The sequence below is a fragment of the Odocoileus virginianus genome, chromosome 31 (assembly GCF_023699985.2).
Source record: "Odocoileus virginianus isolate 20LAN1187 ecotype Illinois chromosome 31, Ovbor_1.2, whole genome shotgun sequence".
Taxonomy (NCBI): Eukaryota; Metazoa; Chordata; class Mammalia; order Artiodactyla; family Cervidae; genus Odocoileus; species Odocoileus virginianus.
In genome coordinates this window covers 32,721,292-32,741,651 of record NC_069704.1, presented here as the reverse complement: position 1 = coordinate 32,741,651, position 20,360 = coordinate 32,721,292, and the positions used below count along the sequence as shown (strand labels likewise).

Sequence of the window (20,360 nt, the reverse complement as noted above, 5' to 3'; positions counted from 1 at the left end):
AGGAACTTTTGAATTTGTTCCAGAAGAAGGAGAACTTTCCCAGAGACCTCCATCAAACCCTCCCTGTTTCTGACTCAGGACTCAATTGGGTCATGGTTCATTTTTGCCTCCAGTATTGAGGGCTGGATTAACCCTAGGTTAAATAGATCCACCCCTGGAGTTTAGATCAACTTTCCTAGAGGAATAAATTCCCTTGAATAAAATGGGTCTCTCTTAAATGGTAAAGAATCTGCCTGCAAGGCAGGAGACCCAGGTTCGATCTCTGGGTTGGGAGGATCTCCTGGAGAAGGGAATGGATACCCACTCCAGTATTCTTGCCTGGAGAATTCCATGGACAGGGAGCCTGGAGGGCTTCAGTTCATGGGGTTGTAAAAAGTCAGACACAACTGAGGAACTAACCCTTTTACTTTTGGAATGTGGAAGGAGAGAACCAAACTGTCCGCTGTATTAGTTTACCAAATATCTCATCTTTCCTTTGCTATTTTAATTGAATTCCAGGGTCATTTTACTAGATATGAGAATTCTTTGTTAATAGTTTTGAAACCACCTTCATGACCAGGAGGCTTCTTTTGGGGAAATGGCAGGCTCAATTTCAAGACTTGGCTTGAAATTTAAAATTGATAAAAAGTTACATTGATCAAAATGTTGCATTTATATAATTATTTTATAAAATAGTCTATTCTTTAATTCTGATGCACACCTTGACAAAAGTGTACATTTATATTTTTAATGTAAAAATAATTTGCATTTTTAAATATAAAATGATTCTCTCTGTATTTATGTGTGTATATTTAACTTGAGCTAATTTTATCTAGGGAATTAAATTGTCTTTTCTTGCTTTATGCATGTTAAGCCATATTTCCTTCAGGCTGTTGTGTTTTGGGTGATTTTGTGGATGTGATTTGTGCATTTTTATATTTATTTGTTCTGATATGGTTTAAAGAAAGTGTACATCAAATTGTATCACAGAGAAATTGTATTGTGATTTTTCCATTTTAAAATTATGTTTTCAACTCCTTTCCAATAATTTTAAGTCTCTAAAATTAAGTCTTTCCATTGGACTCACATCACACTTTGGATATTTGGCCTAAAATGTTGTTATATTAAACTGTAGATACTTTAATGATTTAATTTTGTATGAGTAGCTGGATATAACATGAAGAGGGAAAATAAGCAAATAAATGATATCTCCTAGTGTTTGAAATATTAATAAGTTCTAATATTTTCAAAATGAAAATGGTAAGAATATAGTTTTGCAGTTAAGAATGAAACAGCCACAGATAGAAAATAAATGCTGTTTCTGTTAATTTTCATTCACATGCAAAGGAACACTCTGCTAATAAGAATATAATTTAAATTGGTTGCCTTGAGGCCAGCATGATATTTCTACCAAGGGAAGATTAGCTGGGGCTGGCTTAATGAGGTTGGTTGTTCAGGATGGAAATTGAAGGCACCATGTCTATTTAGAATAAAAATACAAACCATTTATAAAAAACATTGTCTGCAATAAGTTTACTAAAAACTTTTTATGACTTTTATATATAATATTATTAATAAAGATGCTCCCTACAGAAAAATGATTTATTTCTATCCTGATCCATGTAGGCTAAAATTGATGGAGAGGAGCAGCTACATTTGAGAACTGTGAGAACATAGCCTCACAATTCTAACTGCTGTGTTGGTGAAGTTCCCTATACATTAACTCTGCAACTGAAATATTGGCAATTCAGAACTCTTTTAAAAAGTTCAAATGTGGATCCAAGTCGCTCTCAGTGCTGAGTCCACATTCTATTTTAAGTGAATAAGTAAGATGTCCGGAAATCAGTGCTGCTGATTTCAAGTCTGATTTCTAGACTCTGTTGCCTTCTTGCCAGTTGACCTTAAGACTAGTAGTTACTAGTAACATCTCTGAGCTTTCATTCTTCAGCTGTAAAGCTGGTGGTTAGACTCAATTTCCAAAGACTCTTCTAGGCCTGTAAATCTATGACTCTTATATGGTCGATTTTTTTGTATTTTCATTAAATGCTTTATCAAAAAAGGAATATATTGATATTATATACAATATTATATAATATAAAACCTTCACGTGCAGAGAAAAATCCTAAACCTGGTTTGGAATTTGACCAACAAAGGAATGATGTAAAGATCTGAGTTGAATATGATTTTGACATCACTCAGTCTTACAGTGAATTTAAACCAAGGTTGGGGGGCGTCATGTTTCTCCCCAGTCACACTGTCAGTGGTTTGGAAGCTTGTGATTTGTCCTGCTTTGTTCTGGATTCTACTGTGGCTCATGTTGGATTGCAGCCTAAAGACAACTTTATGCTTCCTTCTTTTTCCCCTTTCTCCAATTTAAGATTACGGGACCGCAGCAAATGACATTGGGGACACCACGAACAAAAGTAATGGAACCCTTCCCACAGGTGTTGTTGACACGGGTCGGGAACACCTCTCGGTGAGTGAGATGCTTACTTGTTTCCTAAACTGATTCTGAGCATTTTGATTGCTTGAATACCTGAGGGACCTTCATATGTCAGTCTTTCAACAAAACACTTTTATTCAGACGTAAATATGCTGTTGAAGGGTAGAGGAGCTAATAGAAAGATTTAAGAGACGTTATAAAGGTCTTCCTTGGTGGCTCAGATGGTAAATAATCTGCCTGCGATGCAGGAGACCCAGGTTCAGTCCCTGAGTTGGAAAGTCCTCTGGAGAAGGGAATGGCAACCCATTCCAGTATTCTTGCCTGGAGAATTCCATGGGGTCACAAAGAGTCAGACACGACTGAACAACTAACACACACATAAAGGTGCTATATAGCCTCTGACTTATTGCTCATGATTCCTGTCTTAAATATCTGTCCTTTAGGGACTTCCTTGGCTGTCCAGTGGTTAAGACCCTGCACCCAACAGGGGACATGAGTTCCATCCCTGGTCTGAGAACTAAGATACCACATGTCACTTGGAAGCCAAAAACAAAACAAAAGACAGATACAAACAAATGCTGGCAAGGTTGTGGAAAAATAGAAAGCCTTAGACATTACTGCGGGCATGTGTGTGTGCCTGTTAAGTTGCTCAGTCATATCCAACTCTGTGACCACATGGACTGCCAGGCTCCTCTGTCCATGGAATTCTCCAAGCAAGAATACTGGAGTGGGCTGCCATGCCCTCCTCCAGAAGATCTTCCTGGCTCAGGGATGGAACCTGCATCTCTTGGGTCTCCTGCAGACAGGTTCTTTACCACTAATGCCACCTGGGAAGCCCCTAGATATTGTTAGTGAGAATAAAACATGGTATGGTAACTTTCAAAAACTTTAAGTTTCTCAAAAAAAATTGTCCTTTAAAAGATTATTACTAGACTGTCAAGAAACCAAATTTCTCATTCAGTTGTTGTTCTTCAGTTGCTCAGTCATGTCTGACTCTTTGTGATCCCGTGGACTGCAGCATGCCAGACTTCACTGTCCTTCACTATCTCGTGGAGTCTGCTCAAACTATGCCCACTGAGTCAGTGATACCATCCAGTGATACCATCCAACCATCTCATCCTCTGTCACTCAATCTTTCCCAGATTTAGGGTCTTTTCCAGTGAGTTGGCTCTTTATATCAGGTGGCCAAAATATTGGACCTTTAGCTCCAGCATCCGTACTTCCAGTGAATATTCAGTGTTGATTTCCTTTAGGATTGACTGGTTTGATCACCTTGCCATCCAAGGGACTCTCAAGAGTTTTCCTGAGCACCACAGTTTGAAAGCATCACTTCTTCAGCACTCAGCCTTCTTTATGGTCTCACTCTCACAGCCATACATGACTACTGGAAAAACCATAGCTTTGACTATATGGACCTTTGTCAGCAAAGTGATGTCTCTGCTTTTTAATATGCTGTCTAGGTTTGTCATAGCTTTTCTTTCAAGGAGCAAGCATGTTTTAATTTTATGGCTATAGTCACCATCTGCAGCAATTTTGGAGCCCAAGATAATAAAATCTTTTACTGTTTCCAGTTTTTTCCCCATCTGCTTGCCATAAAGTGATGGGACCAGATGCCATAATCTTAGTTTTCTGAATGTTGCATTTTAAGCCAGCTTTTTTACTCTCCACTTTCACCTTCATCAAGAGGCTCTTTAGTTCTTCTTCACTTTCTGCCATTAAGGTGGTATCATCTGCATACCTAAAGTTATTGATATTTCTCCTGGCAATCTTGGTTCCAGCTTGTGATTCATCCAGCCCAGCATCTCGTTCAGGAATATGTATAATTCTTGTTTCCACATCTTCACATTTGTCTCCTTAAATATCCTAATAAAAATTTCAGTGTCTACAGAACGTAAGAAATCCAGTAAGTTCTGAAAGGGGCTGGCCATGGGAGGATATAATAATATCAATGAAATACAGATCTATCCCTTTGGTTCTTATACTTAGGTCAGAGACCTGAGATGTGAATATTAGCACCTAAAATGCAAACAGAGGCTGAGCAAGGCAAAGGGAGTGGTAAATGTAGAGGGGAGGCACCCTGGTCCTTCCTCTTAGGAGAGCTGAAGGAGTCTGTAGGACAGGTGTCACAGCCTGTGAAGGATGCATGGAATTTGGACACAGAGGAAAGAAGAGGAAGGGCCTTGTAGGTGTGTGAGCAAGAGCCTGCAAACTGGAAACATTCTTGATTGGCATTGCCTTGATTGCTAGGCATGTGAAGGATGGTGGTCAGAGGCAAGGTTGGGGAAGTTGGCCGTGAGATCTTGAACCTCAGTGCCAGGTGGTTAGATTTATGGCACAGTGAAGAACATTAAAGGGGGTGTGAGTTCATCTCCCCAGGACTCTCGGGCAGCAGCTCAGGTCAAAACCCAGCAGATTCCTCCATTCTTTTCTTTTCCTTCCTTGCCGTGTGCACCCAGTCAGACATTGTGTGAGTTCTGCCTCCTTGTAAACTTCAAATCTGTCTGTCCACAAACTATGGCCCTTGGGCCAAGTTCAGCTTATGTAGTCTGTAGGCTAAGAATAGTTTTAACATTTTTAAGTGGTTTGGAAAAAAACAAAAGGGAAGGATAACATTTTGTGACACATGAGCTTTATGTGAAATTCACATGTCAATGTCCATAAATAAAGTTTTATTAGAATAGAATCATGCCTATTTACATATTGTGTGTGGCTACTTTTGCACTCAAGGGCATATGGAGTAGTTGCAGCAAAATCTGTATGGCCTGCAGCGCTGGAAATATTTATCATTTGGCTCTTTGCAGAGAAAGTTTGCCACAATTGCTTGTTCTTGGATGACTGCCACAGTCTCCCACCCTGTCTCCCTCTCCCACTCTTTTGATCTTCTGGCCTTTCTTCATGCATCAGTCTGAGTGACTCTTTTAAAACAGTTTTTTTTTTAAATAAGTTTCAGCTGTACTATATTGTAATTTCACATCTGTATACACTAAAGAGTGATCATCCCACCAGCCTAGTTACCATCTGTCACCATACAGTTGACCCTCTTCACTCATTTTGCTCATCCTGACCCCCTTTCTCTTTGGTAACCACTAATCTGATCTCTGTATCTATGAGTTGGTTTCTGTTTTGTTTGTTTGTTTTGTTTTTTTGGATTCTACAGATGAGTGAAATCATATGGTATTTGTCTTTTGTCTGACTTATTTCCATTACCATAGTACCTTCAAGGTCCATTCATGTGTCACAAAAATTGTTTTTAATGGCTGAGTAATATTCCATTGAATAATACTCAATTCCATTGAGTATTACCAATGGAATTATTATTCCATTAAATAATATTCCAATAAATATATATGTATATATATTACATATCACATCTTCTTATCCACTCATCTATTGATGGCCACTTGGGTTGTCAACACATCTTGTCTATTGTAAATAATGCTGCATTGAACATGTGTGTAGTTGCTAAGTCACATTTGACTCTTTGCAGCTCCATAGACTATAGCCTGTCAGGCTCTTCTGTCCATGGAATTCTCCAGGCAAGAATATTGGAGTGGGTTGCCATTTCCTCCTCCACAGGATCATCCTGACCCAGGGATCGAACCCACATCTCCTGAACTGGCAGTCAGGTTCTTTATCAGTGAGCCACCAGCAAAGCCTCTAAATCTTGAGTTTGTTTCTATTTTGCATGTGTATTCATTGTATTGTATTTGTATTGTTTAAAATTGCAGAGAGGTGATATCATACAGTATCATACAAGTCTCTTGTCCACTCTTGGCTGCCATAAGCCCAGTGCAGTGTTGTGGCATGGGGGTGGTGGGAACAGAGCTTTACCAGGTAGGTAATGGGATCATTCATGGGAAAGCCATGAATGTTGCTTCCCAGTGGATAGTCATGACCACTGAGCATGGAATGCAATGTATGAGCAGGATTCTTGAGGAGGGGAGGCCAGGGACAGAGGGTGGACCAGGTGTTCTTTGAGTTTCCAAAGCTGGGTTGGGAGGGAGAGAGGATTACAGTGACCAGACTCCCCTTGACCTGAAATAGGCAGCCTGACACTGAATCCCAGATACCTGTTCATTGCTGGGAGATAATAATTAGAAGACACACTCTCTCTGTGCCTAAAATTCTTCCCTAGAAATGGTCCATTGAACATATGAGTGCATATATCCTTTTGAATTACTGTTTTCGTGTTCTGGTATAAATACCCAGAAGTAGAATAACGGGGTCATATGGTACTTCTATTCTTAATTTTTTGAGGAGTCTGTACCATTTTATCCTCACCACCAGAGTTTGAAGATTCTCTTGTCTCAATATCCTTGCCAACATTTGTTATTTCTTGCTTTTCAATAATAGCCATTCTAGCAGGTATGAGGTGATATCTTACATGGTTTTGATTTGCATTTCCCTATTAATTAGTGATGTTGAACATGTTTTCATGTGCTTGTTGGCCATCTGTATGTCTTCAGGAAAAAATGTTTATTCAGATTTTCCATACATTTTTAATCTGGTTGTTTGGTTTTCTATTGTTGAGTTGTATGAGTTCTTTATATATTTTGGATATCAACCCCTTATCAGATACATGATTTGTAAATATCTTCTTTCACTCATAGGTTGAATTTTTATTTTGATGACAGTTTCCTTCACTGTAAAGGAGCTTTTTAGTTTTATGAAGTCTTATTTATTTATTTTTGCCTTTGTTTCCCTTGCCTTTGGATTCAGATCTACAAAAACATTTTTAAAACTAGTGTCAGAGAGATTATTGCCTATGTTTCCATCTAAGAATTTTATGGTTTTAGGTCTTACATTCAAATTTTTAATCCATTCTGAGTTAATTTTTGCAGGTGGCATGAGATAGTTTTCTAGTTTCATTCTTTTGCATATTGCTGTCCAGTTTTCCCAGCACCATTTATTGTGTTGAAGTGACTGTTCTCCACTGTATGTTCTTTGCTCCTTTGTTATAAATTAATTGTCTGTATATATATGCGTTTATTTCTGAGTTCTCACTTCTTTCTCTTGATCTCTGTGTCTGTTTTTGTGCCCATGCTAAACTGTTTTGATTACTATAGTTTTTTAGTACAGTGTGAAATCAGGGAGTGAGATACCTCCAACTTTGTTCTTCTATCTCATGATAGTTTTGGCTATTCAGGTTCTTTAGTGGTACCATACAAATCTTGGGATCATTTATTCTAGGTCTATGAAATATGCCATTGGAATTTTGGTAGAGTTTACACTGAATCTATAGACTGCTTTGGGTACTATGGACATTTTAACAAGATTAATTCGTCTAGTTCATGAATATGGAATTTCTTTCCACTTTTTTTTTTCAATTTCTAATCATTGTTGTAGTTCTCTATGTGCTGGTCTTTTCACTTTTGGTTAAATCTATTCCTGGGTATTTTATTTTTTTGGTATAATTGCAAATGGGATTGTTTTATTAGTTTCTTTTTCTGATAGATCATTATTAGTGTGTAGAAATGCTATACATATCTGAACATTGATTTTGTATCCTGTGACTTGACTGAATTAATTTACTGGTTATAATAATTTTTTGGTGGACTCCAGAGTTTTCTTAATATGGTATCTTGTCATCTGCAAATCATGACAGTTTTACTTTTTCCTTTCTGATTTGGGTGCTTTCATTTCTTTTTCTTGCCTAATTTCTATGGCTAAGACTTCCAACATCATGTTGAATGAAAACGGCAAGAGTGGGCATTTTTGTCTTGTTCCTGACCTCTTTGTTGAGCTGTTATCATAAGTGGATGTTAAATTTTGTCAGGTGCTTTTTTCTTTATATATTGAGATGATCATGTGTGATTGTTTATCCTTCATTTTGTTAATGTTATATATCACATTGAATTACATTTCACTGTGGTGTGTGATCCTTTTAATGCATATCAGATGTATTTTGCTAATATTTGTTGAGGATTTTGCATCTATGTTCATCAAGATATTGGCCAGTTATTTTCTTTTTTCGTGGTGTCCTTGTCTGGTTTTGGTACCAGGGAAGTGTTAGCTTTGTAGAATGCTTTTGGCAGGTTCCTTCTTCTTCAGTTGTTTTTTTTTTTTTTTCCTGAAGAGTTTGAGAAAGATAGTTCTTAAATACTCTTTGAATGTTTTTGTAGAATTTGCCATTAAAACTACCTGGTCCTGGGCTTTTGCTTGTTGGGAGAATTTTGATTACTGTTTTAATTTCCTCACTAGTAATTTGTCTATTCAGATCTTCTATTTCTTAATAATTCAGTCTTGAAAAATTATGTTTCTAGGAGTTTATCCTTTTATTCCAGTTTGTCCAATTTTTTGGAAAATAATTGTTGTAACAGCCTCTTATGATCCTTTGTTTTCCTATGATGTCATTGCTATTTTTCCTCTTTCACTTATGATTTTATATATTTGAGTCTCTTTTTTATTAGTCTAGGTGAAGTTTTATTGATATTATCGTTTCAAAGAGCTAGCTTTTTGTTTTATTGATCTTTTCTATTTTTTAGTCTTTATTTATTTATGCTTGGATCTTTATTATTTCCTTTCTTTTACTAATATTTGGCTTCATTTGTTATGCTTTTTCTAGTTCCTTTGGGTGGAAAGGTAGCTTCGTTATTTAGGACTTTTCTTGTTTATTGAGGTTGACCTGTATTGCTATGAATGTCCCTCTTGTGACCAGTTTTGCTTCATTCCATAAACTTTGGTATGAAAAATCTCTATTTTCATTCATCTCTATAAATTTTTATTTCTTCTTTGATTTCTTCAAAGACCTATTGGTTGTTCAGTAACATGTTGCTTAATCTCCAATTTTTGTAGTTTTTCCAGTTTTTTTCTTGTGACCAAATTTTAGTGTCATATAATTGTTTTTGGAGAAGATGTTTGATAGGATTTTAATCCTCTTAAATTTATTGAGACTTGTTTACTGACCTAACATGTGAACTGTCTTGGAGAACCTTCCACGTGCCCTTGAGAAGAATGTGTATCTACTGCTTTCTGATGGAATGTTCTCTGTAAATCTGGTCATCTGGTCTAACATGTCAAAGTCTGATACATCCTTATTAATTTTCTTTTTGGATAATCAATCCATTGATATAAGTGGGGTGTTAAGTCTCCTGCTGCTGTTGTATCTCTTTCAATTTCTCCCTTTCACTTCAGTTGCTCAGTCATGTCCAACTCTTTGTAACCCCATGGACTGCAGCACACCAGGCCTCCCTGTCCATCATCAACTACTGGAGTTTACTCAAACTCATGTCCATTGAGTTGGTGATGCCATCAAACCATTTCTGTCATCCCCTTCCCCTCCCACCTTCAATCTTTCCCAGCATCAGGCTCTTTCAAATGAGTCAGCTCTTCACATCAGGTGGCCAAAGTACTGGAGTTTCAGCTTTAGCATCAGTCCTTCCAATGAACACCCAGGACTGATCTCCTTTAGGATGGACTGGTTGGATCTCCTTTCAGTCCAAGGGACTCTCAAGAGTCTTCTCCAACACCACAGTTCAAAAGCATCAATCCTTCAGCGCTCAGCTTTCTTTACAGTCCAACTCTCACATCCATATATGACTACTGGAAAAACCGTAGCCTTGACTAGACGAACCTTTATTGGTAAAGTAATGTCTCTGCTTTTTAATATGCTGTCTAAGTTGGTCATAATTTTGCTTCCAAGGAGTAAGTGTCTTTTAATTTCATGGCTGCAATCACCACCTGCAGTGATTTTGGAGCCCAGAAAGATAAACTCAGCCACTGTTTCCTCTGTTTCTCCATCTATTTGCCATAAAGTGATGGGATCAGATGCCATGATCTTTGTTTTCTGAATGTTGAACATTTGCTCTGTGAATCTCAGTGCTCCTGTATTGGGTGCATATACATTTGTAAATGTTACATCTTCTTGCTGGATTGACCCCTTTATCATTGTTTAATGCCCTTTGTCTTTTATTACAGTGTTTTAAAGTTTGCTTTGTCTGTTATGAATATAGCTATTCTACCTTTCTTTTTATTCCATTTTCATGGAATATCTTTTTCCATCTCATCATTTTCAGCCTGTGTGTGTTCTTTCCTCTGAAGTGAGTATCTTGTAGGCAACATACAAACAGATCATGCTTTTTAATCCATTTAGTCACTCCATGTCTTTTGATTGGTGAATTTAGCCCATTTATGTTTAAAGAAATTATTGACCAGTATATATTATCATTTTGTTAGTTGTTTTATGGCTATTATTTTTTAGTTCTTTTCTGTTCCTTTCTTATTCTCTTTCTCTTTTATCTTGTCTTTGGTGGTCTTCTTTAGTGTTATGTTTAGATTCTCTTATCATTTTTTTCCTCTTTTTACTATAAGTTTTTTCCTTGGGGAAAGGATTACTGGGAGGTTCACATATAACACTGTATGTAAGCACTATCCTGTTTTAAGTTGGTAATAACATAAGTTTGAATACATTCCAAAGCTTTATCTTTTTTACACACCATTCCCATGACTATACTTGTGATGGAACAAGTGGGGGTTATATTCATCTAGTTTTCAGATCCTTTTCTGAGGGAATTATTTCATATTTAGTTGCAGACTTGCTGCATCCATGGTAGGAGATGAGTTTAGGATCTTCTTACACCACCATCTTGAACCCTCTCCCTTGAGTGACCTTTTTAAAGCACAAATAGGGTCACTCTTTTATTGTCATTTTCAGAGTCTTCTCAATGTATTGTAATGAAACTTTTGTTTTATAAACCCAACTCCTCATGATGGTTAATAGGGCCCTACATATCTTGCCCTTGTCTGTCTCTGACTTCATCTGCACACTCTCCTCACTGTGTACCAGTTATCTTTTTAAAATGCTCTCTTGCATGCTCCAGGCTTACTTTTGTCTCATAGTTTTCACATTTGCTTTTTTCTCTAGGAGGTGTGCACTTCCCGATGGTCACCACACAGCTTTAGCTAGAGTGGCTAGCAGCATCTATTACCCTATTTCATTTTCTTCTGAGCAGTTATTATTATGATAATTATCTTGAGTATTTATTTGTTTACTTGTTTAATATCTTTTTCTTTTCCTTGATTCTTTAGTAAGATTCTTAGTATAGGTGACCTGGTCAGTGTTTTTCCCAGTTGTATTCCTAGTCCTTGGAATAGTACCTGACACCTAGAGGTTATTAGCCTGATCATGAACACTATGGAATGGGTTTCAGATGAGAAGGATTGAAAGTGGGGTGATGATTTAGGTGTTTGGTTCAATAATAAAGAGATACATTGAATATTTAAACCAGGACCATGGCAGTGGGACCAGGAGGCTCAAAAAGAGATGCAGCTTAACCGCAGCTTATAACATGCACATCCAGTATTTTGAGACACACACACATTTCCACAGATGCCTATATGCATTGAAATGCAAGAAAAACTGCTGTGTTAAATCAACTGCAGGATGTTTTCTAATTCCTTCCTTGTGCAGTCATTTAAGTTTTTACTCTCGTACCAAACCACTTAATGTTTCTTGCTTTGAGAATGTTGTTTGAGTATGTAAGGAATCCAAGGAGCATGCATTAAACCCACTGATGTGTATGTATCTCAATTACTAAAAATTGTATGCTAACTTCAGTTTTCTCTTTTGAATCCAAATGCTAAATTTAAACCCCTAATTGGTATATCTCAAAATTTGAACTGTCTATAGTAGGGTATTGGAGAGCAAGATCAGTGAAAATAATCTTTGTTGAAAGTCTGTATATTTTGACTCCATCTGTAGTCCCTAGAAATTTGCATGAGAGTGCAGGTCAGTGTTTTGCAGAATTTAAAGAATATTTCAAAATTATGTGTGGATCAAACATTTACTACATCGATAGCCCCTGATCACCAGAAATCATTAGATTAGAAGAAAAGTTTCAGAGTCAGGGAGCTGATAAAAAATTCAGTGGTTTTTTCAAAGCCTTTGGAAGACACTTGCAAGCAACAAATGCTCCTCGTGAATGCTGCTGAATTTTCAGAGCAAAGCAGCTCCTTATTTTATACTGAGAGGTAGCCTTAGATAAAACCAACCAACCAACAAACCAACAAACTTACTCCTTTTCTCCCATGTGAAGACACTCCCACCCCAACACAAATACACACAGTACATGAAACTCTGTATTTATCAAGTAATGTGTCTTTGAGGAAATGATTCTTCTCATTGTCATAGGAGTCTTTGTTTATTAAAGCATTCTTTACATTTAGAACTGCTTCAATAGGTTTAAATATTTGCTAGCAGATCATTAACTGCTTTTCTGGAGTCAATCACCTTCCATTTTCTAAGTTAACTTAAACATTCCATAATGAAATAAAGAATGCAGGGCAAGTATATTATCCCCACATATAAATGATGAAACAGAGTCTTAGAAAAGTGAAGCATCCATGAGCTGTTACATCTGGTAAAGATGAGGTATCCTGGGAACATAAGGACAAAGGTCTCCTGAATGCCAATCAGGTACTTTCCAAAGTGGGGAAAACTGTACTGTGGCTCTGCAGAGAGATCCTGGGACTCAGGGCAGGTCCTCCAAATCTCTCGTCATCTCAGATTCCTTCCTATAAGATAGTGTTTGAACTTGCTTATCTGTATGATTTTGGAATTTAATAATAGGGTAGAGAAACTTATAGCTGATGGTCTCTTTCCCATGAAAATGTTAGTTAGAAATAAAGATCGAAAAAGAAATATACAAAACCATCAGATGAGTTGGAGGGAAATGGTCTTGGTTAGAACAAGTTGATTCCTAACTTACCTTTTAGGAATCACTACAATTCTATTTGTATATAGGTCACAGAGACAGAATTGTGTGCTCAAACATCTGTAGAAGTGTTGCCTGGGAGAGCCGCTCACAACTGAAGCAGCAGAGAAAGAAAAATATCACACCTTTGTTCCACCCTAGACAAGTGTTGGCATGTGCTCTTTTCTGTGTTTTGTGGCTTATTTAGTGCTGTCTCCATCTAACCCCACCTGAAGGTTCTGCTGGGGGGATTTGAGTGTGTATGTGCTCAGTCATGTCCTACTCTTTGTGACCCCTTGGACTGTAGTCTGCTAGGCTCCTCTTTTCATGGAATTTTTCAGGCAAAAATACTGGAATGAGTTGCCATTTTCTTCTCCAGGGGATCTTCCTGACTCAGGCATTGAACATGCGTCTCTTCTGTTTCCTGCATTGGCAGCCTGATTCTTTACCGCTAGCACCACCTGGGAAGCTATAGTCATGTGTTTTTTATTATCCTGCTTTCACTCTCAGCCACACACTTTGAAAATGCAATGTAGTGGATAAATCACACATAAATCACAGGTCTTATATTTGCTAGACTTTTATTTCAGTCCCAAGCTGCAGAGGTATGATCTTGGGCTGCTTTCTAATGTTTTTCTAAATCTCAGTTTTATTATTATCATCATTATCATCATTGTCGCAAACATAATTAATTACTTATTAAACTAGGCACTGTGTCAAGCCCATTACCTGTATTAAATGATTGACAGCTTACAACAACCTGCAAGGTAGAGTTATTATATCCCCTAGTTTATGTATGAGGATTAAGAGATACTGAGAGGTTAAGTGATTTGTAAACCATGCAACTAATAAGTGGTAGATCTAAATTCTGAACTTGGAGAATCTATCTTCTTAATCTCCACTTGACACTGCCTCTCACTATGGTATATGAATACCATATATAGTATATTACATAGGTATATTAATCAGGATAAACTATGCTGCAGTAACAAAAACCCCAAAATTTCAGTGGCTTAAAACAATAAAAGCTTATTTCTTGTTTCATTACAGGTATTGACTGGGACTTCTGTCAGCCTCATCCTTATTCCAAGATGAGGCAGACACATCAGTCACTTTTTGAAAATTTAGCATTTATTTTGGCACCAAGTAAGACTACATTGCCCTTAGTGCTATTAACATTGTTATCAATGGATAATTTTTCTTGTGGAGGACTGTCCCGGGCACTTCAGTATGTTTAGCAGCATCCCTGGAAAGAATCTGCCTGCAATGCAGGAGATGTGGGTTTGATCCCTGGGTTGGGAAGATCCTCTGGAGAAGGGAACAGCTATCCACTCCAGTATACTTGCCTGGAGAATTCCATGGACCATATAGTCCATTGGGTTGCAAAAAAGTTGAACATGACTGAGCAACTTTCACTTCATTTCACTTCAAAATCACCTTAACCATCAAGCACTTCTTTCCACAGAGTGCTAATTAAGTTCCAGCTAAACTATACCCAGATACAGCTATCCATCTGTTGTTGTCAATAAAGTTTTACTGGAACACAGACCAGCCCATTTGCTTGCATATTGTCTGTGCCTATTTTCACACTGCACCAGTGGAATTGACTAGTTGCAGCAGTCTCTAGGCCCTCAAAGCCTAAAGTATTTACAATATGAGGCTTTACAGGAAAAGTTTGCCAACTCCTGGTTTATAAAAACAAACATATTTTGGAAGTGGGACTTTGGGATGAATAACAAAAATGGAAGATAACCCTATGTCCATCTTTGTTTCTAAATTATTAGTGTGTGCTTAGCATTATGCACTTGTGCCTTTGTGATTTCCAGCTCAAAGCTGTGACAAGATTCACAAAGATCTGCATTTACTGTCTCTCTTGTGTGATTCACAACTTGCAATTACACTTTTAAATTAAAAACAAAAAAAACCCTGTATTGATCTTTCTCATACATGCAAAAAAGGTCACATGTCAAGTCTACAACCCCATGAGCCTTCACAGGCTGAGCTCACTCTCCAGTTCTTCCCTGCTCCCTTCTAGACCTGCTCACTGCTCCAGGCATCCTGACTTCCTATGAGCAACAATAGCCAACTTAAAAAAAAAAAATCTTTATTATGGACAACTCTCAAACATGTACAGTGGTAGAGAGAGTAGAGAAATGAACTTCCCTGTATCTTTCAGCAGCTTCAAAATTTATTAGGACTTTGTCATTCATGTTTTATATTCACTGTCTTCTCTTTCTAGATAGGTATGTAGGTACATAGGTAGGGAGATAGATAAAATACCTATTATTTATATATTATATAATATATGATGTGTTAGTATAAGTTTACCTATACAATATCAATTGGATGAATATTTTTATTAGCTTTAACTTACAGTTTCTCACTTGTAGAATAGGGATAATAAATGTTAACTGTCTCCAGCAGCTGCTTCAGGGTACAAGGAACTAATTAGCAAGGTCATGACTGCCCTCTTCTTTTCTCTAGGTCTATGCTGTGGTGGTTATTGCATCTGTAGTGGGATTTTGTCTACTGGTAATGCTATTTCTGCTGAAGTTGGCAAGACACTCCAAGTTTGGCATGAAAGGTAAGAAGGGTTGTGTTTATTTTCCTACTTATGTGGAATCATTTTTGGCTTATGACTAATGCTAATTACCACTAAAGAAGGAAGCAGCTAGATTTACAATGACTAGGACTGAAGGCTGAGAAAACAGCAACAAAGCTATGATACTATAAATCAAGACAGAGCAAAATCATGTTGATTACTCAGCACTACCCACTTTCAATGAGGACAACTGTCCCAGAAGACATGGAACTGGTTTCTTGAGTTTTCAAGTGACTAATTATGTTTGAGTTTTGCTTTTACTTCAGAAAGGCAGGCTAGTGCCTGTAGGCAAGTGACAGACACACATATTTTGTGTAAAAAAGGTCCTTTCTGTTGTACATTTGACTCCTAGAATTTCCGTGGCATGCTTTTGGTGTTGCTGCTACATTTTCAGATTCTCATCTTTTGAAATTTAAAGTGTTAGGAAGCAAAATAAGAACAGCTTTTGGAGGTACATTGAAGCATTGTGAATGAGTCATTTTTTATTTTAGTGGAAAAGTTCCTAGTGCTTGATTAAAAATTAGGGTTTGTGTTGCCCACAATAGACTATTGGTCTCTTTTAGAAAATTGAAAATTCATTTTGGGGGGAATATAAGTAGGCAAGAGTTTTAATGATTAAAAAGCATTTGCTCTGATATTTAAACCTATGTGTTGACTCATGTTATTGGTGAGTTTTGCATGGTCTCTTATAAATGCCACTAGCTGGGGAAAGCTGTGACACCACAGTTAGTGGTGTCTTAATTGTGTTGGGGAGACAGCTGGGTGGGTTTTCTTGATCTATATTGCTCATCACATTTACTGTTATTGTTGCCTTCTTACTTGGAAATGACATTTAAGTAGCAGTAGGTTGTCCAGTGTATAGCAGGCTCTGAGGTGGATCAGATCCATTTTGATGCTTTCTCCTTTCTCTTTGTGTGTGCCCATGAACAAGATGCCCATGCCTGAAATGAATGAGGAGGAACCGCAGTAAAGCTCTTAAATATAATGGCTAAACCTCCTCCTGACTCCCCCTTTGGCCTCTTTCTTCTGAAGGAGGAAAGGTCTCTCATTCTGCAGTTATGAATAAGGCTTGAGTGGTGGTGATGGTGGAGGGGGCTGTACTGAAATGATTTTTTTATTAGTCCTACGGTGGTGGTTTGCAAACTTGACTTTGCCTCAGAAACTCCTGGAGGGCTTATGAAAACACAGACTTTCTGGGTTACTCCAAGAGTTTCTGATTTAATAGATCTGCTGTGGGCCTGAAAATTGGCATTTCTAACAGTTTCCAAGGAATGCTGATGCTGTTTTCCCCAAACATTTTTGGAGAGTCACCTTTCTATGTGATACACATGGACTCCCAGGTCTCCTTCCAAGAGTGACAAGTTGTGGGATAAGCATTGCAAACCAGACCCACCCACGGCTTTGAGGACCTTTCTGTGTCCCTGGATTCAGTTGGAGCCCTGGTCTGGGCTAGGGTTTTCCTCTGTGTGTGTCAGCCACCTGCCATGGGATTTGGTTCTCCTCATCTTGATCAGATGCTTCTTTTCCTTAGAAGCACTTGTGGTGAATATCCCCAAGGAGAAATTTTACTGCACAGAGATTCTAGCTCTATCACTTTTCTGCCTTGAGGGTAGTGTTGGAAGCGTTCATCTTATGAGATCTTCAGAGAAAGGATATGTCTTAGGTCCTCCTGGGAGCTCAGAAAGGCTTTGGAAACTGTAGGAGCAATATTATGGAGTCACTCTTCATTTCTACTTTGTGTTAAGAAAATAACAGAAGAATGGTCTGTAAATGTGAACATGCTCTGTAGTGTAGTGATAGAGAAGAATGAAAGGCAGATGTTTTGTTTCACAGAAGATCCTGTTTCATATAGTGACTCCAGCACTGAGACTAAAAATGTATCTTATCTGTATAATTTGGGATGACCACTGCAAAGCACCTACAATTTTTCAGGTATAACCTAAATGTACCTTTAATGATTGGTAAGAGACGGTTTTACTTAACCTTGTCACAGAGCCAATAGATGGCTTTCTTCAAGCAGTAACTACTAGAGATTATGTTTTACTCACTTATTTTTAGACATAACATTGTTTTTAAAAATTTGTCTCAGAGACACAGGTTCTTGTTTAGAATAGCTTCCTTCTCTACTTTTAACTACATGTCTATCTGTGCCACAGTTTGAACAAATGGGCCTGAGTTGAGGTTCTTGTTTTATGGTCAGATGCTGAGCCATAACTTGGGGATCTAGAAAAGAAGATGAGGTTCATGTAATGAAACTGCATAAAACATGGTGTTTAGCAATTAATGTAAGTTAAAAGGACCTCTTGTATAGCTTGGAACTGTATTCCATTTCTTGTCATAACCTACTATAGAAAAGAAGCTGAAAAAGAATATATATCCTCTTATATATGGACTTTCGAGGAGGCTCAGTGTGATGCAGGAGACGTAGGAGATGTGGGTTTGATCTCTGGGTGGGGAAGATCTGTGGAGAAGGGCATGGCAACCCACTCCAGTATTCTTGCCTAAAAAGAGAAAAAAAAATCTCATGAACAGAGGAGCCTGGAGGGCTACAGTCCATAGGGTTGCAAAGTGTTGGACTAGACTGAAGTGACTGAACATGCATGCAAACATACTTGTGTATAGACTGTATATATAAGTGTGTGTGTGTGTGTGTGTGTGTGTATGTGTATTTATTTGCAGTAAACCTGAAAGTATAGTTATAAATCAACTATACTTCAATAAAAATAAGTAAATGTACTTTAAATGCTATTAGAACTTGAATTACTGTTGAAAAAACATGCACCTTAGAAAGGAGAGAATATGTAAAAACACTGTTATACCCTGAAATAAACAGAAAACACATCACTAGCGGTTTCTGAGTGACAGCAGTAAGAAATGTATGTAGGCTTGGCCAGAACCAATGCCTTGGTTCTTTATGAGAGGCCAATGGCTGATGTGCAAATGAGCTGTTCCAAATGAAACTTTTGCCCTTCTAAGCACCTTTGGGGACATTCTACCCCCATTCATATTCCCTTGTCCTGGAGATAGGTTGAGACTGAAGGGTGCCAGCCAGGCCATCCTTAGGTATTTCTAGCTTTTCACCCATCCCAGCATTGCACGCTTCAGCCTCCACTGTTTCAGTCCATGGTAGCAGTGTTGAGACTGTAAATTACAGTGTAATACTACTGATTTGTTGGGTCCAGGGTAACCCAATCCAGAAATCTCTTAAAATCACACTGCAGCTGTATGCAGGGCAACTCAAGCTTTATAGGTCAACCCTAGAACCCAAACATCATCAATGGCATTGCTTTCCATGGAAAGGTGATCCTTAAATTCCAAAGCGGGGAGCTAAACCTAGATATTAGAATACAGCAGTGCTGCGTTCTTTTCAGGTAGTTCTATGTGACTGCAAGACTGTAAGCTTTGTAGGTTGTTTTTTTAAAAAAATCTGTTCTGTCAATTCATGGTAACTGAATCCTGACAGGTGTAATCTAGAAGACAGAGGCCAGACTGTGAGCTCCAGAGTTCATAATGATCTTGTTCATCATTACTTACCCAGTGCTGAAGCCAAAGTTGACAGTTGATTAATTTTAACTGGTAGAATGAAAGACCACAGAAAATTTTCGACTCCACCCACATTAGTATTGTAATTGGAAAACAGTAAATATTTGGAGGCCAACTGGTATGTAATTGGGCTTCCCTGGTGAGTCAGCTGGCAAAGAATCTGCCTGCCATGTTGGAGACCTGGGTTTGATACTTGGGCTGGGAAGATCCCCTGGAGAAGGGAAAGGCTACTCATTCTAGTATTCTGTCCTGGAGAATTCCATGGGGTCTCAAACAGTCAGACACAACTAGCAACTTTCGCTTGTACGTGAATGGTTAAAGAAAGATCTTGGAGTTTTTCTAAGCTTCTATACTTAAAAAAATTATTCCAGTTAAGTAATGGTCATAGACAGGAAGTAATTTTGCCCAGGTTTTGTCTTAGGATATATAGGTTTTCACATACAGTTTTAAAGTATTATTGTTGTTGAAGTTTGGAGGGTTCACTTTGGCTTTCCATTTTGCACATAAGCATATTCAATTTCTGCCTGTCTGCCTCTTGAATGTACGGCCTCAGAATATGTGGCTTTGTCCAGCTTTGAGGCTGGCAGAAGCACCAGATGGTGGCTCCCATCTTGGTGTTAGCCTGGAAATTATGTTTCATTATCGCTTGATATGCTTTAAACCTCTTGTTGGCACGTCTAATAGACTACCAGCCCTGATTCAATAAAAATGTCGAGGGGTAGAATTTACCCTAGTCCATTTCTCTATGCTTCTCTCTGTGTCTTGACACCATTCTTTTGGCTTTTGGTTGAATATCTAGTTACCATAATTCCAGAGTCCTGAATAAAGCTCCTCTGTTAGGGTTTGGCCCTCTGTATAGGGATTAGTCATATGTGTACTTAATATGGATGCATGAACTGTATAATGCATCTATCTAAATCTATGTTTATATCAATACCCCATAGGTAAGTACATAATTTGATCCCTTTTCTTTGAAGACTGCCTATGATTCATTTTGATTTTCACTGAAGTAGAGCTCAAGGCCCTTTGCAGAGCAGGTCTACTGCCAAAGGAACGGGCAACCCGGCTTTTGAATTCTCTCATTTTTATTGTAACCCAGTCT

At 38.0% G+C, this 20,360-nt stretch overlaps 1 protein-coding gene across 9 annotated transcripts in view; it reads left to right on the top strand.

Moving 5' to 3' along the window:
• Positions 1 to 20,360, top strand: part of NTRK2 (neurotrophic receptor tyrosine kinase 2) — a 388,890-nt gene that overhangs the window by 84,805 nt on the left and 283,725 nt on the right. For all 9 annotated transcript variants that reach the window (XM_070459542.1, XM_070459539.1, XM_070459540.1 and 6 more), the window contains 2 exons: positions 2,358 to 2,455; positions 15,598 to 15,697. In XM_070459542.1, coding sequence (XP_070315643.1) covers positions 2,358 to 2,455; positions 15,598 to 15,697 — 198 coding nt within the window. The remainder of the gene's footprint in view (positions 1 to 2,357; positions 2,456 to 15,597; positions 15,698 to 20,360) is intronic.